This window comes from Aegilops tauschii, chromosome 6 (assembly GCF_002575655.3).
Source record: "Aegilops tauschii subsp. strangulata cultivar AL8/78 chromosome 6, Aet v6.0, whole genome shotgun sequence".
Classification (NCBI taxonomy): Eukaryota; Viridiplantae; Streptophyta; class Magnoliopsida; order Poales; family Poaceae; genus Aegilops; species Aegilops tauschii.
In genome coordinates this window covers 69,418,566-69,437,883 of record NC_053040.3, presented here as the reverse complement: position 1 = coordinate 69,437,883, position 19,318 = coordinate 69,418,566, and the positions used below count along the sequence as shown (strand labels likewise).

The window sequence follows — 19,318 nt, the reverse complement described above, 5'->3', positions numbered from 1 at the left end:
TTGCGAGGGGGTTAATCATAAGCGGGAGGCTTGTCCAAGGAAGGGCAGCACGCAAGCACCGGTCCACCCACATATCAAATTATCAAAGTAACGAACGTGAGTCATATGAGCATGATGAAAACTAACTTGACAGTAATTCCCATGTGTCCTCGGGAGCGCTTTGCTTTATATAAGAGTTCGTCCAGGCTTGTCCTTTGTTACAAAAAGGATCGGGCCACCTTGCTGCACCTTGTTTACTTTTGTTATTTGTTACCCGTTACGAATTATCTCATCATACAACTATTTGTTACAGATAATTTCAGTGCTTGCAGAGAATACTCTGAAAACCGCTTGTCATTTCCTTCTGCTCCTCGTTGGGTTCGACACTCTTACTTATCGAAAGGACTACGATAGATCCCCTATACTTGTGGGTCATCAGTAACATACATTGGCATTGTCTTCTACAGATTGGCCACCAGTGGCCACATTGAGGGATGGTGCGGAACTGCCCGAGCAAGCGGTAACATACAATGGCGTTTTGAAGAACCTTACTCATGGTCTTTGTGTTGTCAAGATATGGTAGGTGTCGTTGGTTGTTGCTGCATTTTGCCGATCGTTGTTTTGATCTCTACGGGGGTCATTTCTTTTCCTTGTTTTTGCCATGGCATAGCTTCGGTCTTCTTTTGTGTGTGTGTGTGTGTGGAGTGGGGGGGGTTGGCTATGTGCATCCTAACTATGCAGAGGTCGGGTTTATTTCTCATTATGTTTGTATCCCTTGATGCTTCATTATGAGTCAATAAAAAATGCCCTTTGTCGACAAAATGTCCCTATGTACGTGAGAAAAGACTGAAGACTGGTGATTTCGCTGCCACCCTCGCCGTGAGAAGCGTAAGCACGGGGCATTGGCGTCGTCCATTCCAGCGCCACTGTCCTTTTTGAGGTATCACTGTTTGGTGTTGTCGACCATGAAATAAGGGAGAAGAGTCGACCAACCTAGGGCACGAAGGCGAATATGCCGGCATGGATGCTTGTGTGTGAAGGGCAAGCACTGGGGCAAATACGTTGGCACCAACTCCCACTTTAGTGATTTAAACGCTCTTATATTTTTCTTACAAAGGAGTATATCAGAATATAGAGGTCGTGATGCATGAGGCAGACATGTTGCCTAATCTGTCGATGGGCATGAAAGGATTAGCTAGAGTAACAAAACCTGCGCCAGTGCTGATCGATGGGATGGATAACATGGATTGATTATTTTGGCGGCGGCCGACGTAGTGTTGTGGGTTGCACGGCCGACACTATATTGGGGAAAGAGAAAAATTGTTTAAGGCTATGGGAGGAAAGATGTTTTACACCATTGTTCACGGTTAATTTTTTTGGGGTGACATTTCATTACATAATGGGAATAGTTGATAATTTAGTGCATGGTATTGATGGCTAATTTTTCCTGCTTTAAAATTGATCTAACAGTTCTGATTTTTTAATGGAAATAATAGAAGGTTAAATGTTTTTGGCATTTGTGAGAATTTGTAGTTTACCTTTTCTTTATGGTTGGCCCTTCAAACACTTTTAATACATAATAAATGTTCATGAATTCAAAAAGTTAAGATATTTGAAAAAATCATGAATTTAAACATTTCCACTAATTTAGAATATGTTAGTGTGAATTTAAAAACTGCAAATAAAATTATATTCACAATTTTGAGAAAATTTCCATGATTTTTAAAATCTTCATGAAACTGATAAAAATCTTCAAGAATTAAAAAAATGGCCGAAAATTCCAAAAAGTTCAAGGATTCCTTAATGGATTTAAAAAAAATCGTCAATTAAGAAATGTTCAAGAATGCAAAAAAAGATTGGTGAATTTGAAAAAGCTATTCGTCAATTGAAAAAAATGTTCACAAATATAAAAGTGTAGAAGGAGAAGAATCTGATAAACAGAAAAGAAATAAGAAACTGATAAATAAATAATAAAGAAAACAAAAAAACCTTGATAAAAAATAAAAATAAAAGAAAGAAACAACCTTATGAAAAAATCTCAAAGTCGGGTGGAACATTCCTGAAGCTTATGAAGACCGAGCGAAAGGTTCTTAGATCTTCAGAAAACTAGGGTGAATTAGCTTCTCTGATATAGGGCCGGCCTAACAATAGCAGTATTGGGCTAGTTCTTTCGAACCGATCATATCATCAGCGGTATTTGTCGGGCAGTGCTATACCTCGCCTAGAGCAAGATGGAAGCACGGATCGCGTTAGCAACTCCCCAAAAATAGGCCAGGCCCAGTGCAGCAGTGCTGGACGGAGTGCGCACGAGTCGCCACGCACCCTGCATATACATAGGTATGTTATATGTATTGTTTTTTCTCTTTTGATTTTTCTTTATATTTTATGAACCCTATGAAAATAGATTTGGAACATATTAGAAGTATGTTCCTATAATTTATAAAACTGTTTTGAAAAATATCCATCAGATGTTTGGAAATGGTCCATCGTGTGACTAAAAAATGTTTATAATGTTTTACAAAAATGTTCATGTGTTCAGAAAAAATATGTATATCATAAAAAATGTATCATCTATTACAAAAATGCTCACTGTGTATTTATAAAAATGCATCATTCTTCACATGTTAATGAAAACTCCATCTTGTGTTTAAAATGTTTAATGTCTATTTAAAAAAATTCAAAACATATTTAAGGAAATAATCACTAGGTATTTAGAAAAAAAATGTTCAACATGTGTTTCGAAAATTATCGTTGTGTGTTATTCACCATTAATTTCAAAAATATTCAATGTGTATTCAAAAAATGTTCAGCAGGTATCTAAAACTATTTAATGTCTGTTCGAAAAAAGTTCAACATGTATTCAGAAAAACTTAATGTGTGTTTAAAAAACGTAAAACACGTTTTCGATTTTTTATAATGAGATAAAATTTAAAAATAAAATAATCAAGAAAACTATTTTTTAATAAAAATAAGGAAAGCAAAAAACCAATAGAGAAAACACAGACGTATATATAAATTATAAACATGGGCCAAAAGTTCCCAAAACCGATATGGTTGTTGGGCCGGCGTAGATACAATACAACCTCACAGTAAGCAGGGTTTAGCATTTGTGATAATTGTGCGCTATTCCTAAAATAATTTGGGCCATTTTGTGTTAAATTTGGCCAATAGTGGGCTTAAGTGTCCCCAAGTATTCATGTAACAAGGTGCCCTTCCATCTTCAACATAGGCACAACCCTTGCATGTCGATGAACATGGTGCATATGAAGAACAACTAATTAACATATGCACCGCAGGGGGTACTTTCCAAGTGTGGGAGCACTCCAGCGTTGTCATGTGTTGTGCATCGGCTAATTACCCCGGCGGACCATTTTTTATGTTTTCTTTATTCTTTGTTCCTTAGTTTCATGTTTTTTCTTTATTTTTTCATGTTTTCCTAGGGTTTTTTTCTGTCTTTCAGAAGCTTAGGTGTGATGTGATATTGTGCTAAGCACATGCATGCTTTCGTGTGAAGCATAGGAGGGCCGGCCCTGAGGGGGGGAAGCGCGGGGGGGGGGGGGGGGGGGGGGGGGGGGGGGGGCAGGGGGCGACCGCCCCGGGCCCCCAAGTGTGTATTTGTTTGCATTAGGACTACGATTTAGGCTGCAGTAAAAGAAGTTCATCAGTGCTGGCCCATCGCCCAATTGGAAGCAGCTATTGTAGATAGAAGTCTATTATTTTTGCGAAAATTGTCGATGGAAAGTCTGATACATCGTCATAACTCACGCATTGAGTCGTGGGATCCATGACCAAATTAACGCGTGCCTCGGCATCACGAATGTAGCAGGCGCCGCCTTTTCGTCTCAGGCCTAAATTGTGCCATGGTACTTGAAATAAACTTGCCATGATCCATAAACTGATTTTTCCAAGTTAGAGAAATTAAGAAAATATACATTTGAAGAAAATGGTGGCAAACTATTTGAAGGATGGCAAGTTTGCTATGTTGTACTGATTGTTTGGCATGGAAATTTTAAAGATGTCTAAAAATATGGCAAACTTAGACATGGGACTTGAGTAAAACTTGCCATGTCAAATATTTTAATAAAAAAATGATCATTTATGTAAAAACAATAATTTTTCAATGATAACACAAATAAGAATTTTGCAATGGTACTTGAATTAAACTTGCCATGATCCATAAATTAATCTTGCCATGGTCCATATAGTAACTTTGCCATGTTAGAGGAATGACAAATTATAAACATTTAAAGAAAAAATGGTGACAAACTATCTGAAGGATAGCAATATTGCCATGTTTTATAAACTTTCAGAATTTTTGTTAGGTTTTCATGGAAAAAACACCATAAAAAATTGACATGGTCCATGCACTAAAAAAATTATGCATAAGATAAATTTGGCATGGCTGTGAACTAAATTTGCCATTGTCCCATAGAAAATAGATAATTGTGCCGTGTTGAAGAGAATAAATAGTTGCCATGGCCAATTACTAAATTTGCCATGATCTGTTATACTAACATTCCCATGGTCAATTACTAAATTTGCCATGATCCATATTTTTGCCATGGTCATGTACTGAAATTTGTCATGGTCACTACTAAAAATTAAGAAATTGCCATGTGCATTGAACTTTCTTTCCTAAAATTGCCTTCAAACTTATATATTGCCATGAAAGTTTTGTATAGGAAACAAAAATTGCCATGTGGATAGTTTGTAACTAACGAAAAAAGCAAACTTGAAATTGACATGTGATAAATATGTAGGTACAAACAAGAGAACAACACCTGAAAAATAGTCAAGGCAACACGCGCACACACATCCACATCTATGCCAAAACATATCATGACAAAGATGTGTACGTTAAAAAATGTAATGATGCAAAGATACTACTTGCCATTATGTTGAAAAACACATTGTGGTTACACACTAGTTTGTTTAGATTTGCCATCAAAGTTGGATAAGAAAAAGGGTTCTGGTATGTAATAAAAATTGGCATGACTGTACTCTAACAAATGCCATATTGGAGACAAATATATCATGATCTTGAGACCATGTTCCAGAAATTGCCCCCCCCCCCCCAATATAAAAATGATGTTGCCAGGCTACATGGCAAAATGGCCATGATATAGATATGTTTTGGCCTTAAAAATTGCCATGTACCTAAAAATACAAAACATTTCAACAATTTTCATGTGATGTGAGAGCCTACATGCACTAGACATTGAATGTTCATGCTAATTCCACTACAAAAAATGGCCATGGGTGCAAAAAAAATGACGCAACCATGCTACATGGCAAAATGGCCATGATATAGATCCGTTTTCCCCTTGAAATTGCCATGGACCTAAAATATACAGAACATTTTAATAGATTTCATGTGATGTAAACAGCCCACATGTACTAGCCATTAAAAAGTTCATGGAAAATTTCACTATAAAAATCGCCATGGCTGCAAAAAATTGTACACACCGTCGACTGCAATTTCATGGCAAAAACACTACATATATTGCCATTGCTGCAAAAAATACACTGTACACTTCATTTCCTGCTGAAAGGAAGACCATCATGGGAGAGGAATCGAGAAGAAAAATCTCACCAGCGTCTAAACGACATCCAGTTTGACGGTCCCCTTGTTTCACCCCCCCCCCCCACCACCCACGACGACTGCTGGAACTCAACGACGCCACCTACTCGGCATAGTGTGGTGGTGACAAGTGCAAAAGCGGGAGCAGCTACCACCGCCGCTCGACGTCCTCCATAGCCGCGGGCTCCCCCTCAGTGACTGCGCATGACGTCGGCTATGTAGATGCCTACCGCAACCCTTCTGCATCCTCGCCGCCGCACTCCCGTGCCACGCGTCGCTGCTGCAGTCACCGGAACAACCTCTATCGTTTGTCGTCATCCCACAAGGCCGCAATGGTGCGCGCCGAACATCGCCCTCTCACGATCGCAACCCTCCCGCATCCTCGCCGCCGCACTCGCAAGTTGCCCGCTGCCGCTCCAATCGCCAGAAGGCCTTCGCCGCTGCAACCCCTCGCACGGCCGCGGCCCTCCTGCATCCTGCCGCACTCGCATGCTGCATGCCGCCGCTCCAATCGCCGGAAGGCCTTCGCCACTGCACCCTGCCTGACCAACGCGGCTGGGGAAGGATGGGGTGGGGCGAGAATTGGGGGAAGTAGGCGAGGCCAGCTGAGGGGAGTGGCTGAGAATCATGGGAACGGATAAGGAAAAAAGTTCAACATGTATTCAGAATAACTTAATGTGTGTCTAAAAAACGTAAAACACGTTTTCGATTTTTTTATAGTGATATAAAATTTAAAAATAAAATAAGCAAGAAAATTATTTTTTTAATAAAAATAAGGAAAGCAAAAAACCAATAGAGAAAACACACACGTATATATAAATTATAAACATGGGCCAAAAGTTCCCAAAACCGATATGGTTGTTGGGCCGGCGTAGATACAATACAACCTCACAGTAAGCAGGGTTTAGCATTTGTGATAATTGTGAGCTATTCCTAAAATAATTTGGGCCATTTCGTGTTAAATTTGGCCAATAGTGGGCTTAAGTGTCCCCAAGTATTCATGTAACAAGGTGCCCTTCCATCTTCAACATAGGCACAACCCTTGCATGTTGATGAACATGGTGCATATGAAGAACAACTAATTAACATATGCACCGCAGGGGGTACTTTTCATGTGTGGGAGCACTCCAGCGTTGTCATGTGTTGTGCATCGGCCAATTGCCCCGGCGGACCATTTTTTAAGTTTTCTTTATTCTTTTTTCCTTAGTTTCACGTTTTTTCTTTATTTTTTCATGTTTTCCTAGGTTTTTTTCTGTCTTTCAGAAGCTTAGGTGTGATGTGATATTGTGCTAAGCACATGCATGCTTTCGTGTGAAGCATAGGAGGGCCGGCCCTGAGGGGGGGAAGCGGGGGGGCAGGGGGGCGACCGCCCCGGGCCCCCAAGTTGAGGGGGCCCAAGTGTGTATTTGTTTGCATTAGGACTACGATTTAGGCTGCAGTAAAAGAAGTTCATCAGTGCTGGCCCATCGCCCAATTGGTAGCAGCTATTGTAGATAGAAAGTCTATTATTTTTGCGAAAATTGTCGGTGGAAAGTCTGATACATCGTCATAACTCACGCATTGAGTCGTGGGATCCATGACCAAATTAACGCGTGCTTCGGCATCACGAATGCAGCAGGCGCCGCCTTTTCGTCTCAGGCCTAATTTGTGGCAGATGGATCAGGAAAGGTTTCTGTAGGAAGGGGCCTGTATCTCAACGGATGCAGTCCGCGCCGGAAATCAGCGGTGGGTCGGTGCTTCTCTGTGTCTTCTATAGAGGTGAGTATTGCTGGCCGGTCGACAACTTCCACTATTTGCACAATTAATCATTCTTGTTCTGTGGTTTAATACTGATGTTCAGTCGGTGCTATAGATCTTAGTTTTAAAGCAAAGAAAGAGGTTCTGGATGCTGCTCATGGCGGTAAGTTTATAGATGAACTCAGTAATGACGGCACAATTTGGTAATTAACTCTTGATTTAATCATTTGCATAACTAGGTGAGAGTAACTTTGCACTATCGCAACACCATAGATTTGATTTTTAAAGATACGGAGGTATTTAAGTTTGGAAGTAATGAAGAAATATTTTCCACATCAATCATATGGATTTGTTCATCTATCTAATTTCTCATATACTCCCATTTGTAGTAACATTCTTACCATTGTCATTACGAGAATTCAAAATTTTAACTCACCGATGCATTTAGGATGCAAATTGTTTTAGGACTATTCTTGAAGTCTTCTGTCCCTTTTGTTACCTAAAATAATATACTCCTACGGATGTTCAAGCATGACAGTAACAGTAAACATGTCTTTGCATCACGCACTGTTGTATACTTTCTCCATAGCCTGTTATTCTGATGTTTATGTTGACGGCCCCTAGGTATTAGTTTCGCCCCGGGGCCCCGAAATCTCAGGACCAGCCCTATGTGTCAGGCCCTATGGAGAGCACATCTTACTTCATACGCAGAGGCGGAGCCAGGATTTCTCAAAGTCTAGGGCTAAAACTAAACGGCTATAAATAACGCCAAATACCACACATACTAATGCATCCTAGAAGTATAGCACAGATTCACCTTCAAAATAAAATATGAATTCATTATTACCACATGAACAAATTTGGTAGTCATGTCATCAATTTAACAAAGTGCATTATTACAAACGAGTAATAATAAAACAAAATTGACTGTAGTAATAGTACAATTTAACATCAGCTTAACATCAACAATTCATTGGTTTCAGCTTCTTTTTTTTTGAGAATCATTGGTTTCCGCTGATACAAAGGAACTAGAAAAAGAATAGCTGAAAGAACACCAGAGATTACCTGTCCAGACGGTTGTGGAGATGGAGCCGAACATGAGGCTTGAAGCCTGAAGAGGGTTTGCTCCGACGAGGCGACGAGAATCATGTGCAGCTGCGCAGGTCTGGATCGTTTGTCTGTCGAGGGGGGACGCCTGGGGCGGCGGCGCAGGAAACAAGTCTACGGGGATTCTTTCTAATCGACAGGGGCGTGATCGATCGCATCGGTGCAGTGGGGAAAGGATCGCAACAGGCTTCGTGGAGTTCCTTTTTTTAGTCTAAACACACTTTACTAATCATCATCATCATATTAATAAAGCAAGGTGTGTTTCTCCAATTTTTTCATCTGTTCACCACTGAAAATATATTTTTTATATCCGAGGTGGTACTAAATTTCTGTGCTCCATCCGCTAGAAAAGAAAAAAAAAGAGTTTTGTGCAGAATTTCGCACATGGGCTGCACACGCTAAGACCTAGAGAAGCCGGCCCATTTACGTCCTGTCCACGCAACAGGGAAACCTTATTTGTCGCACAGAGCGGCAAATAGTTGGAGCTTCGCATAGGTGGCCCATTATTGGGCCGGCCCGTTTTCGTTTCTCTGTGTTATTTTTCTATTTTACTTTTTTTTCTTCCAAGTATTTTTTCCTTTTTCCCCTAAATTTATTTTTTTTATGTTTTTCAGTATTTTGTTTTACAAATTTTCATTAAATATTCAGAATTTCAAAAAAATCCCGTTTTCAAAAATATTTGGAACTTTTAATTTTTACTCTCGTTCCAAATTTGTTTGAAATTCAAAAAATGTTCGAATTTTTTCAAAAAGTTTACCAAAATTGTTCGAGATATTTAAAATAAATTGCATTTTTAAAAATAATAGAAATTCGAAAAGTATTCCTTTTTATTGGAATTTTCACAAATTCAAATAATGTTCATGATTAAAAACACATTTTTCTAAATGGTTTTGAACTTTCAAAACAAGTTTCCATTTTCAAAAAATGTTCTCAAATTCAAAAAATGTTTGTCTCTCCGCCTTAAAATGGTTCCTGTTTTTATAAAATGCTTGTGAATTTCAAAAAATCTTGCTATTTCAAGTTTTGTTTGCCTTTTTTCAGAAAAAACAATTTTTCACAAAAAATGTTCGCATTTTTATAAAAAAATCAGGAGGTCCCACAACCTCGACACGGAGGGAGACCTAAAGGAAAGAAAAGATACGGGTTGGGTAGTGACCGCCACTCCGACCAACCACACTACTATAAAGATCTCGCGGGCCAAACACGACCCGCGAGAACACTACAGCTCTCCACTCTGTCGCCCTACTATTGTGGAGACCGTTTTGATGGACACATCAATTATCTCTCTCAATGCTTCTCGCAAAAAATCTCTCCTGTTGCAACGCACGGGCACATGTGCTAGTATTAATCAAAGAAGTTCATAGAGATACAATGAATGTCTGGTGGGTTTATAAGCCACAGATATCGTCCAACATCGAGACCGAAAGCGTGCTTAGCGAGACTATGCGCCTCGATATTGGTAGATCTACCCCCGAAGATCGCCCCTGTTCATACGGAAGCATATGTGTATGTCATCCATATCGGTTCCAGCCAACACCTACTGCCTACCTATAGGTGCACCGCTTGCCGCCACCATCTCCGCCATGGACACTTTCCAGAGCCGCACGTTTCCTTCAAGGCAATATCTCATCTCCCATGTCCTTCCCATCATCGTACTCCCATAGGTGTGAGTGATATGAACCGCGTCTACGCTAAACGGCCGGCTGCTATGCGATCGGTCAGACCACGAATCATGCACTGCGACTTCACGTGTGGCCATTACTATCTTCACGTTGACATGGACTTGTACTTAAAAGTAGTTTAATCAGTTGCGATATGATGCTGCATGCACCCTGCCCGATTAAATACAGACACAGGAAGGACCAACCCACGACGTAATTAATGTTTGCGCCAGGTGCATTTGGGCAAATTCAAACTGATCCCGCTGGGATAAACAATGTCTACTCCGTACGTTTCACGAGTTTGACCCTCGGTAACCTGCGAAACTGACTCATATTGCGACGTGCACACACCGCCACCATACCACGTACACCGCCAGGTACGGAATCTTCCCAAAAACTAATCACCAGCAATTCAACCTGTTCACAACAGTACTAATGCTAACCAGGCTCAACTACAGACGTCCTCAGTCACTCAACACAGTAGGAGAAAGCAGCAAGAGGCGATGAGCTGTGCGCCGGTCCGTGTCAACGCCGGCTTCGCCGCCGGCGTCCTCTTCGCGCTCCTCGTCTGTTTCATCCTCCAGCAGGAGGTTGCCATCAGCGGCCTCAGCGGTAACCATTTATCCGTTTTCATTTCGCCTCACCTCACCACCGTTTCATGAATCTTCTGCTTACCAAGAGGCATACAGGCATACATAATGCTTTATAGCAGCTTCTCTCATAGTTACTCTCTCGTTTTTGACACTAGAACGGAGGGAGTAGATCCTAGCCTTGTTCTTCAAGGACCAGCGAGGCTAACTGTCTACCGAATATTATGTTTGTTTTTCTACCTTGAGCACACACATGATCGATGTGAGTGACGGCAACACTTATCTCCTGTTGCTTCATGTGCAGTCGCCACCACGGCAGCAGTAGCGCAATGGATCACGCTTAAACAGCTGAGTAGAGATCCTGCTGCAATGCAGGTGATTAAAGCTCCCGGTGAAAGTGAAACACGTGAGAATGTTATCTGTCTTACTTTGTGCCAACTACTATGCTCATTTCCAGTCCCCAATCTCTGTAAGATGAAGCTCAAACTCTTGCCTGTTGCTTAATCTACAGTCGTCGCTTCTGACGTGCAGCGGACCCCGGACATAGAGCCGATCCAAGGTTCAGGTGAGCAGAGCACTCCCGTCCTTTGCTTTGATCAAGTTTGCATGCTCAGATCGTTTGGGTATCCTAAGAAATCGCAAAATGGAAAACGGTCTGTTTCGACTCATGTGTATTTAGCCTACAGATGTCTGCGTCTATTGTCTTTTTTTTTTTTAAACCAGATCTGACAGTAAATACGGGAGTTCACATAGGCGTAAAACTCTGAGAGATCTTACTAACAATTGATAAATTTGTCAATTCGAAGAACTCAGATCTAGCTAACGAATATTTTGATTAAACCAATGGACGGTTGCCTACCCAGGGCAATGCATGGGAGACAGTGAATACTAAATTTAACATCCTGTGATCCTAATCATCACTATAAACTAGTCACAGTGAGGAGTAACATACACCAGTAACATACATGCTTTCTTAGACTATATTACTACTACCTCCATGGTGGGTAGTAACATATATGTAGTGTCATGCAAAATTTTATTTATTATGTTATATCTCATAATGTCTTGGTATGTGTGTTGTTACTTATAGAATGAGTAACTAGCTAAGTTACACAATTTACCTTCCTCATTAATTCATTGTCACATAAAAAAATTGCTAAGTTTGACCAGATGTTTTTATTAAAGTTACTCCCACTATGGCCAGTCAAATACGCAGGCCTGGGGTGCCTACCAAGTGAATTAATTTGTTTGTCACACACACCACAGAAGTAGGAGTAGAAGTAAAAAAAATATAAGCCTATAAATGCCCGGAGCTATATAAGCAATTAAGCATGCATATCGATTTTGCATTGTTTCTTCACAGTAAAAAAATCATACAATTTGCATCGTTTAACAATGCTATATACTGATTGTTAACTTCAAAAGAAAAACAATGGTAACTGTTTCCCCTTTCCTGGCGCGTGACAGATAATGGCAAGGTGGTGTGTAACACGGAGGGCCGCTCGCGTGACTGGTCGGAAACCTGCGAAGTCGACGGCGACGTCCGCACCAACGGCACAGCATTGTCGGTGACCCTCGTCCCAGCGAACAGGTCGTCGGAGCGCCGTGAGTGGATGATCTCACCGTACCCGCGTGGTGGCCAGAGCCTGAGGTCGGTCACCGTGACGCAGCTGCAGGACCGATCCGCCGCCCCGCCGTGCACGGTGACCCACACTATGCCTGCCGTCCTGTTCGGGATCGGGGGCTACGTCGGCAACTACTGGCATGACTACACCGACATGCTGGTGCCGCTGTTCGTCGCGTCGCGGCGGTACCACGGGGAGGTGACGTTCCTGGTCAGCAACATCCAGCACCTCCCGCGGTGGCTGGTCAAGTACAAGGCCTTGTTGCATGGTCTGTCCAAGTACGAGGTCGTGGACATGGACCGAGACGCGTATGTGCGGTGCTTCCCGCGCGTCACGGTGGGGCTCCACCTCGACAAGGAGCTAACCATCGTCCCCGAGAAGGTGCCGGGGGGCCCTCTCACCATGGCCGACTTCACGCGGTTCGTGCGCGAGACCTACGCGCTCCCACGCGGAGCACCGACCCGGGAGCCGGGCAAGAAGCCGCGGCTCCTGCTGATCCACCGGGGGGACTTCCGCCGGTTCCTGAACGAGCAGGAGATACTGCAAGCGGCAGAGGTGGCGGGGTTTGAGGCGGCGCTGTCGGAGCCGCGGGTCAACGGATCCGAGGTGGAGCAGGCGCGGCTGGTGAACTCGTTCGACGTGGTGCTGGGCATGCACGGCGCGGGGCTGACGAACGCGGTGCACCTGCCGCCGGGCGGCGTGCTGATCCAGGTGGTGCCGTACGGGAAGATGGAGTACCTCGCGAGGGCGGAGTTCAGCGAGGGCGCGACGGACATGGGGCTCAAGTACCTTGACTACAGCATGAGCGCGGAGGAGAGCTCGCTGATGGAGAAGCTCGGGCCTGAGCACCCGGCCATCAAGGACCCCGAGTCCATCCACCGCAGCGGCTGGGAGAATATGTTTGAGCTCTACCTTAAGCAGAACGCTCGCATCAACACAACCCGCTTCGCACCAACGCTGGTGCAAGCGTTCGACCACCTACGGCAGCAGTAGGGGGGAGGGCATGCTCATTAATCCCATTGTTTTCTTTGGTAGTTTTTTCTCATTTTGGGTTAATTGTAGCCTCTTTTTTTTTGTCATTATTTTCTCCTTTTCACTCGATGCATGGTTTGTTCGAATGTCTACTTCCACTTTTTTTTGTTAAGACATGCATAATCGGTTCTTCTCTTGCCAGTTTCAAACAGGAAGATCTTCATGAACCTGCTCGATTTATATCAGAAAAATCAGAAATGAATGTAAGGCAAGACTAAAGTACATCAAATTTTGGCTCACGGCAGAGCAAAGCAAAGGCAGGAGATGCGTGGATACTCATGGACTTTAGAGCGGCAGACGAAAAACAACACAATTTCGCATATTCTTGCTAAATAATCGTTTATTTACTATACCAGGCTATCACAAACAGAGCTCGGCAATAAATTTAAGATCGACTGTCAAATCAATAGAAAACAAATTTTCCATGGTATTTGATTTAAATTTGCCATGGTACTTGAAATAAACTTGCCATGATCCATAAACTGATTTTTCCAAGTTAGAGAAATTAAGAAAATATACATTTGAAGAAAATGGTGGCAAACTATTTGAAGGATGGCAAGTTTGCTATGTTGTAGTGATTGTTTGGCATGGAAATTTTAAAGATGTCTAAAAATATGGCAAACTTAGACATGGGACTTGAGTAAAACTTGCCATGTCAAATATTTTAATAAAAAAATGATCATTTATGTAAAAACAATAATTTTTCAATGATAACACAAATAAGAATTTTGCAATGGTACTTGAATTAAACTTGCCATGATCCATAAATTAATTTTGCCATGGTCCATATAGTAACTTTGCCATGTTAGAGGAATGACAAATTATATACATTTAAAGAAAAAATGGTGACAAACTATCCGAAGGATAGCAATATTGCCATGTTTTATAAACTTTCAGAATTTTTGTTAGGTTTTCATGGAAACAACACCATAAAAAATTGACATGGTCCATGCACTAAAAAAAATTATGCATAAGATAAATTTGCCATGACTGTGAACTAAATTTGCCATTGTCCCATAGAAAATAGATAATTGTGCCGTGTTGAAGAGAATAAATAGTTGCCATGGCCAATTACTAAATTTGCCATGATCTGTTATACTAACATTCCCATGGTCAATTACTAAATTTGCCATGATCCATATTTTTGCCATGGTCATGTACTGAAATTTGTCATGGTCACTACTAAAAATTAAGAAATTGCCATGTGTATTGAACTTTCTTTCCTAAAATTGCCTTCAAACTTATATATTGCCATGAAATTTTTGTATAGGAAACAAAAATTGCCATGTGGATAGTTTGTAACTAACGAAAAAAGCAAACTTGAAATTGACATGTGATAAATATGTAGGTACAAACAAGAGAACAACACCTGAAAAATAGTCAAGGCAACACGCGCACACGCACACGCACACACATCCACATCTATGCCAAAACATATCATGACAAAATGTGTACGTTAAAAAATGTAATGATGCAAAGATACTACTTGCCATTATGTTGAAAAACACATTGTGGTGACACACTAGTTTGATTAGATTTGCCATCAAAGTTGGATAAGAAAAAGGGTTCTCGTTTGTAATAAAAATTGGCATGACTGTACTCTAACAAATGCCATATTGGAGACAAATATGTCATGATCTTGAGACCATGTTCCAGAAATTGCCCCCCCCCCCCCCCCCCCCCAAATATAAAAATGATGTTGCCAGGCTACATGGCAAAATGGCCATGATATAGATATGTTTTCGCCTTAAAAATTGCCATGTACCTAAAAATACAAAACATTTCAACAATTTTCATGTGCTGTGAGAGCCTACATGCACTAGACACTGAATGTTCATGCTAATTCCACTACAAAAAATGACCATGGGTGCAAAAAAAATGACGCAACCATGCTACATGGCAAAATGGCCATGATATAGATCCGTTTCCCCCTTGAAATTGCCATGGACCTAAAATATACAGAACATTTTAATAGATTTCATGTGATGTAAACAGCCCACATGTACTAGCCACTAAAAAGTTCATGGCAAATTTCACTATAAAAATCGCCATGGCTGCAAAAAATTGTACACACCGTCGACTGCAATTTCATGGCAAAAACACTACATATATTGCCATTGCTGCAAAAAATACACTGTACACTTCATTTCCTGCCGAAAGGAAGACCATCATGGGAGAGGAATCGAGAAGAAAAATCTCACCAGCGTCTAAACGACATCCAGTTTGACGGTCCCCTTGTTTCACCCCCCCACCCACGACGACTGCTGGAACTCAACGACGCCACCTACTCGGCATAGTGTGGTGGTGACAAGTGCAAAAGCGGGAGCAGCTACCACCGCCGCTCGACGTCCTCCATAGCCGCGGGCTCCCCCTCAGTGACTGCGCATGACGTCGGCTATGTAGATGCCCGCCGCAACCCTTCTGCATCCTCGCCGCCGCACTCCCGTGCCACCCGTCGCTGCTGCAGTCACCGGAACAACCTCTATCGTTTGTCGTCATCCCACAAGGCCGCAATGGTGCGCGCCGAACATCGCCCTCTCACGATCGCAACCCTCCCGCATCCTCGCCGCCGCACTCGCAAGTTGCCCGCTGCCGCTCCAATCGCCGGAAGGCCTTCGCCGCTGCAACCCCTCGCACGGCTGCGACCCTCCTGCATCCTGCCGCACTCGCATGCTGCATGCCGCCGCTCCAATCGCCGGAAGGCCTTCGCCACTGCACCCTGCCTGACCAACGCCGCTGGGGAAGGATGGGGTGGGGCAAGAATTGGGGGAAGTGGGCGAGGCCAGCTGAGGGGAGTGGCTGAGAATCATGGGAAGGGATAAGGTATGTGTGAGTGAACCCGGTGTGAACGAGGAAATCGTTCGGGTGAGTTTGCCTTTGGCACGAACGAGGGAGCTGGGATGACATGGCGACTTCACGTGCGCCAATATGCGTGTGCGCGATCCAACGTCAACAAACCCATTCGGGGAGAGATGCAAAAACATAGCACGGGAGTTATTGATTCCATAAAATAATTGGGCAGACGCCACAAGGAGCTCGTGTTTGGTGCCCTCAGCACCGCTTACACAAGTTGGCGCTCGAAGGCCATGGCTACTAGGTAAGCCCAGCATCACTAGCGCAATAACCACTGCAATGCGATGACTTTTATGTTTTTTATCCAAAAATAGCACTATTGTCCCTTGTTGTCAGTCCAATTATAATTTATTTAAAAATATAAAACGTATTTTTTTAAAATAATTCACAAATTTTAGAAAAGGTTCATCGACTTTTAAAAATAAAATCATGGATCTAATAAAAAAAGTTCACAAATTAAAAAAATTATCAATTTTGAAAGATGTTCTCAAATTTGAAAAAAGTTCACCGGATTTTGAGAAATGTTCCCTGGATTTTGGGGAAAACATTCACGGATTTGGAAAAGTTCTTTCATTTTCGTCAAAAAAGTTGTGAATTCAAAAAAAGTTCATCAAAATTACTTTTTTCACAAATTTCAAAAACATTCACTGAATTTGAAAAAAAGTTCATCGATTTTGATAAAAAAGTTCGCCCATTTTAAAAAAAAGTTACCGGATTTTAAAAAGAAGTTCACGCATTAGAAAAAAGTTAATTGATTTGATAAAAAAATTACACAAATTCGCTCCCAAAAATTTAAAAACGTTCACTGGATTTTGAAAAAAAAATCGCTGGCTTTTAAAAAAGTTCATAATTTTATTAAAAACTTCACACATTTTGAAAAAATAAAGAACACACAAAAAGAAATAGAAGAAGGAAGAAAAATGGATAGAGAATGTAACAAATCACATCAGGTTCAGATGTCTAGGTGGCTACCGTAGCCAACTGTAAATGTGTAGGTCGTATGTTCGAGTGACAAGAGTGTGGTATTTTTCTAAAACAGAAAAACGAAATGATAAATGGGCCGGCCAGCATGTAGTGGTAGTTGGGTTTGCCGACGCCACGGACGCGCCGGGGGCCTTCCTCGGAATGACATGTTTTTATTTGGTCTCGCTTTAAAAATGTTAATCATGCATTTGAAAGATATTTAATGTGTATAGAAGCAATATTGACTATGTATTAAAAAAATATCAAACTTGTATTTGAAAAATACTAAACAAGCATTTGAAAATGTTAAAATGTGTATAGAATATAATGTTGATCATGTATTCAAAAACATATCTTGTGTTTAAAAAATGTTAATCTATCATTTAATTATTTTTAAATGTGTATAGAAAAATATTGATCATGTATTAAAAAATGTAATCAAACATTTAAAATATGTTAAATGTGTGTAGGAAAGAATATTTCTCATGTAAATGTACACAAAAAATATATAGTGTGTAGAAAAATTTCCTCATTTATTTAAAAAATGTTAAGCAAGAACTTGAACAAAATGTTAAAAAAGTATGTGAAAATTATTAATCAAGCATTTTAAAAATGTTAAATGTGTATAAAAAAGGTTGACCATCTATTAAAAAATATTAAACTTGTATTTACAAAATTTTAATCAAGTATTTGGAAAATGTCAAATGTGTATAAAATTTGTTAAATATATATTAAAAAATATTAAGTTTTTATTGAAAAAATGTTAACCAGGCATTTGAAAAATGTTAAATTTGTATAGAGAAAATGTTGACCATTTGTCTGAAAAATCATAATTTTGTATTTAAATTTTTTAATGAAGATTTTAAAAATGTTAAATGTATATAGAAAAGAATTGACCATGTATTAAAACAAATCTCATATTTTAAAATGTTAAACATTTATTCGAAAAATGTATTAGTTATATACCAAAAATGTGTATAAAAAGAAAACCGAGATAAAAAGACAAACACGATGAAAAACAAAAAATAAAGAAGCAAAATCAAAGAAAAGGCGGTGAAAACCGAAGAAACGGAAGAAAGAAACAAAAGAAACCATGGCCCGACTGCTCCCGATTCGTCCCCGTCTTTGTCCGCTGCTTTGATTACTCCTGCACGGACACCATGGCCGCCCCTGCCAAGAAGAAGGCCACGGATGAAGCCGAGGTTCCTGTTGCCGCCGGGGCCCTTGCCTGGCCTACCGGACGGTATGATTCGTTCATCCCGTACCTGCTCGTTCATGTGCTAGTTGTATATGATATGTCATAGATGTTTTGGTTCTATGCTATAGGCGTGCTCACATGTTTAGGTTTCGGTATAAGTTGCATACTATGAATGACATGTTTACCGTTTGCTCGTGGATTGATAATCAAAAAGTATTAATATATCCAACATTCTACTCGCTAAATCGGGTCTTTGTACTAAAAATAAATAAGGTATGTGCTTATGTCTTGGCTAACTTCACTAGAACCGTGGGTGGCAATAATGTTTGGTTCTGTTGCCGGAGTGTATCCCAACTAAGAGTATTTGTTAGCTGACTGTAACCTCGCATTGTACCAGTGTAATAAATATCTCTTTCCCTCACAAACAAAGGTAGAGAGAAATAGCGACAAGGCAATACACACATGACTAGTCATTACTTGTTGCTTGACGCCTATATATGCACCGGAGAGTAGAAGAGAGCTCTTGTGATCAGAATAAATAAATCAGATAGACTAGGTAGATTTTTTTTTAGAATACGCACGAGCGTGCGTATCATATATTAGAGAAGGAGAGGGGGTAAAAAGCCCCTGCCACCAATGTCTTACAGGTGATTACATGCCGTGACGCAACGGCCCACCATCCACTAGACTAGGTAGATTGTATGATGCTCTACTGCATGCATCCACGCTTGTCGCTTTGGAAGAGTGCTCATTTGCAAGGATCGTCACGGTGGACCATCAAGAATTGAGGGATTGCATGTTATGATCATCTCGCTTGGACTGCAGGAATATTTAGCTATAACATCGCCCCACTACGTACATGACTTGTCTAATCATCTCTGGATCACCCTACGTCCCTATGTCAATTTGCATCGGGTGTTTTAGGGACACCACCGTTAACATTTTCATAAAATGTAGATCTGTCCAATGTGCTAACTGTCACTAGTTGAGTA

The 19,318-nt window shown here is 41.1% G+C and overlaps 1 protein-coding gene across 1 annotated transcript; it reads left to right on the top strand.

The window, feature by feature from the left end:
- The first annotated feature begins 10,481 nt into the window (after window positions 1-10,481).
- On the top strand, window positions 10,482-13,531 carry LOC109776859 (alpha-1,3-arabinosyltransferase XAT3). The gene is made up of 4 exons (XM_020335523.4): window positions 10,482-10,677; window positions 10,960-11,061; window positions 11,167-11,220; window positions 12,123-13,531. Exons 1-4 carry the CDS (start codon window positions 10,569-10,571, stop codon window positions 13,271-13,273), a joined length of 1,416 nt encoding a protein of 471 aa, XP_020191112.1. The 5' UTR covers window positions 10,482-10,568; the 3' UTR covers window positions 13,274-13,531.
- The last annotated feature ends 5,787 nt before the right edge of the window (window positions 13,532-19,318 follow it).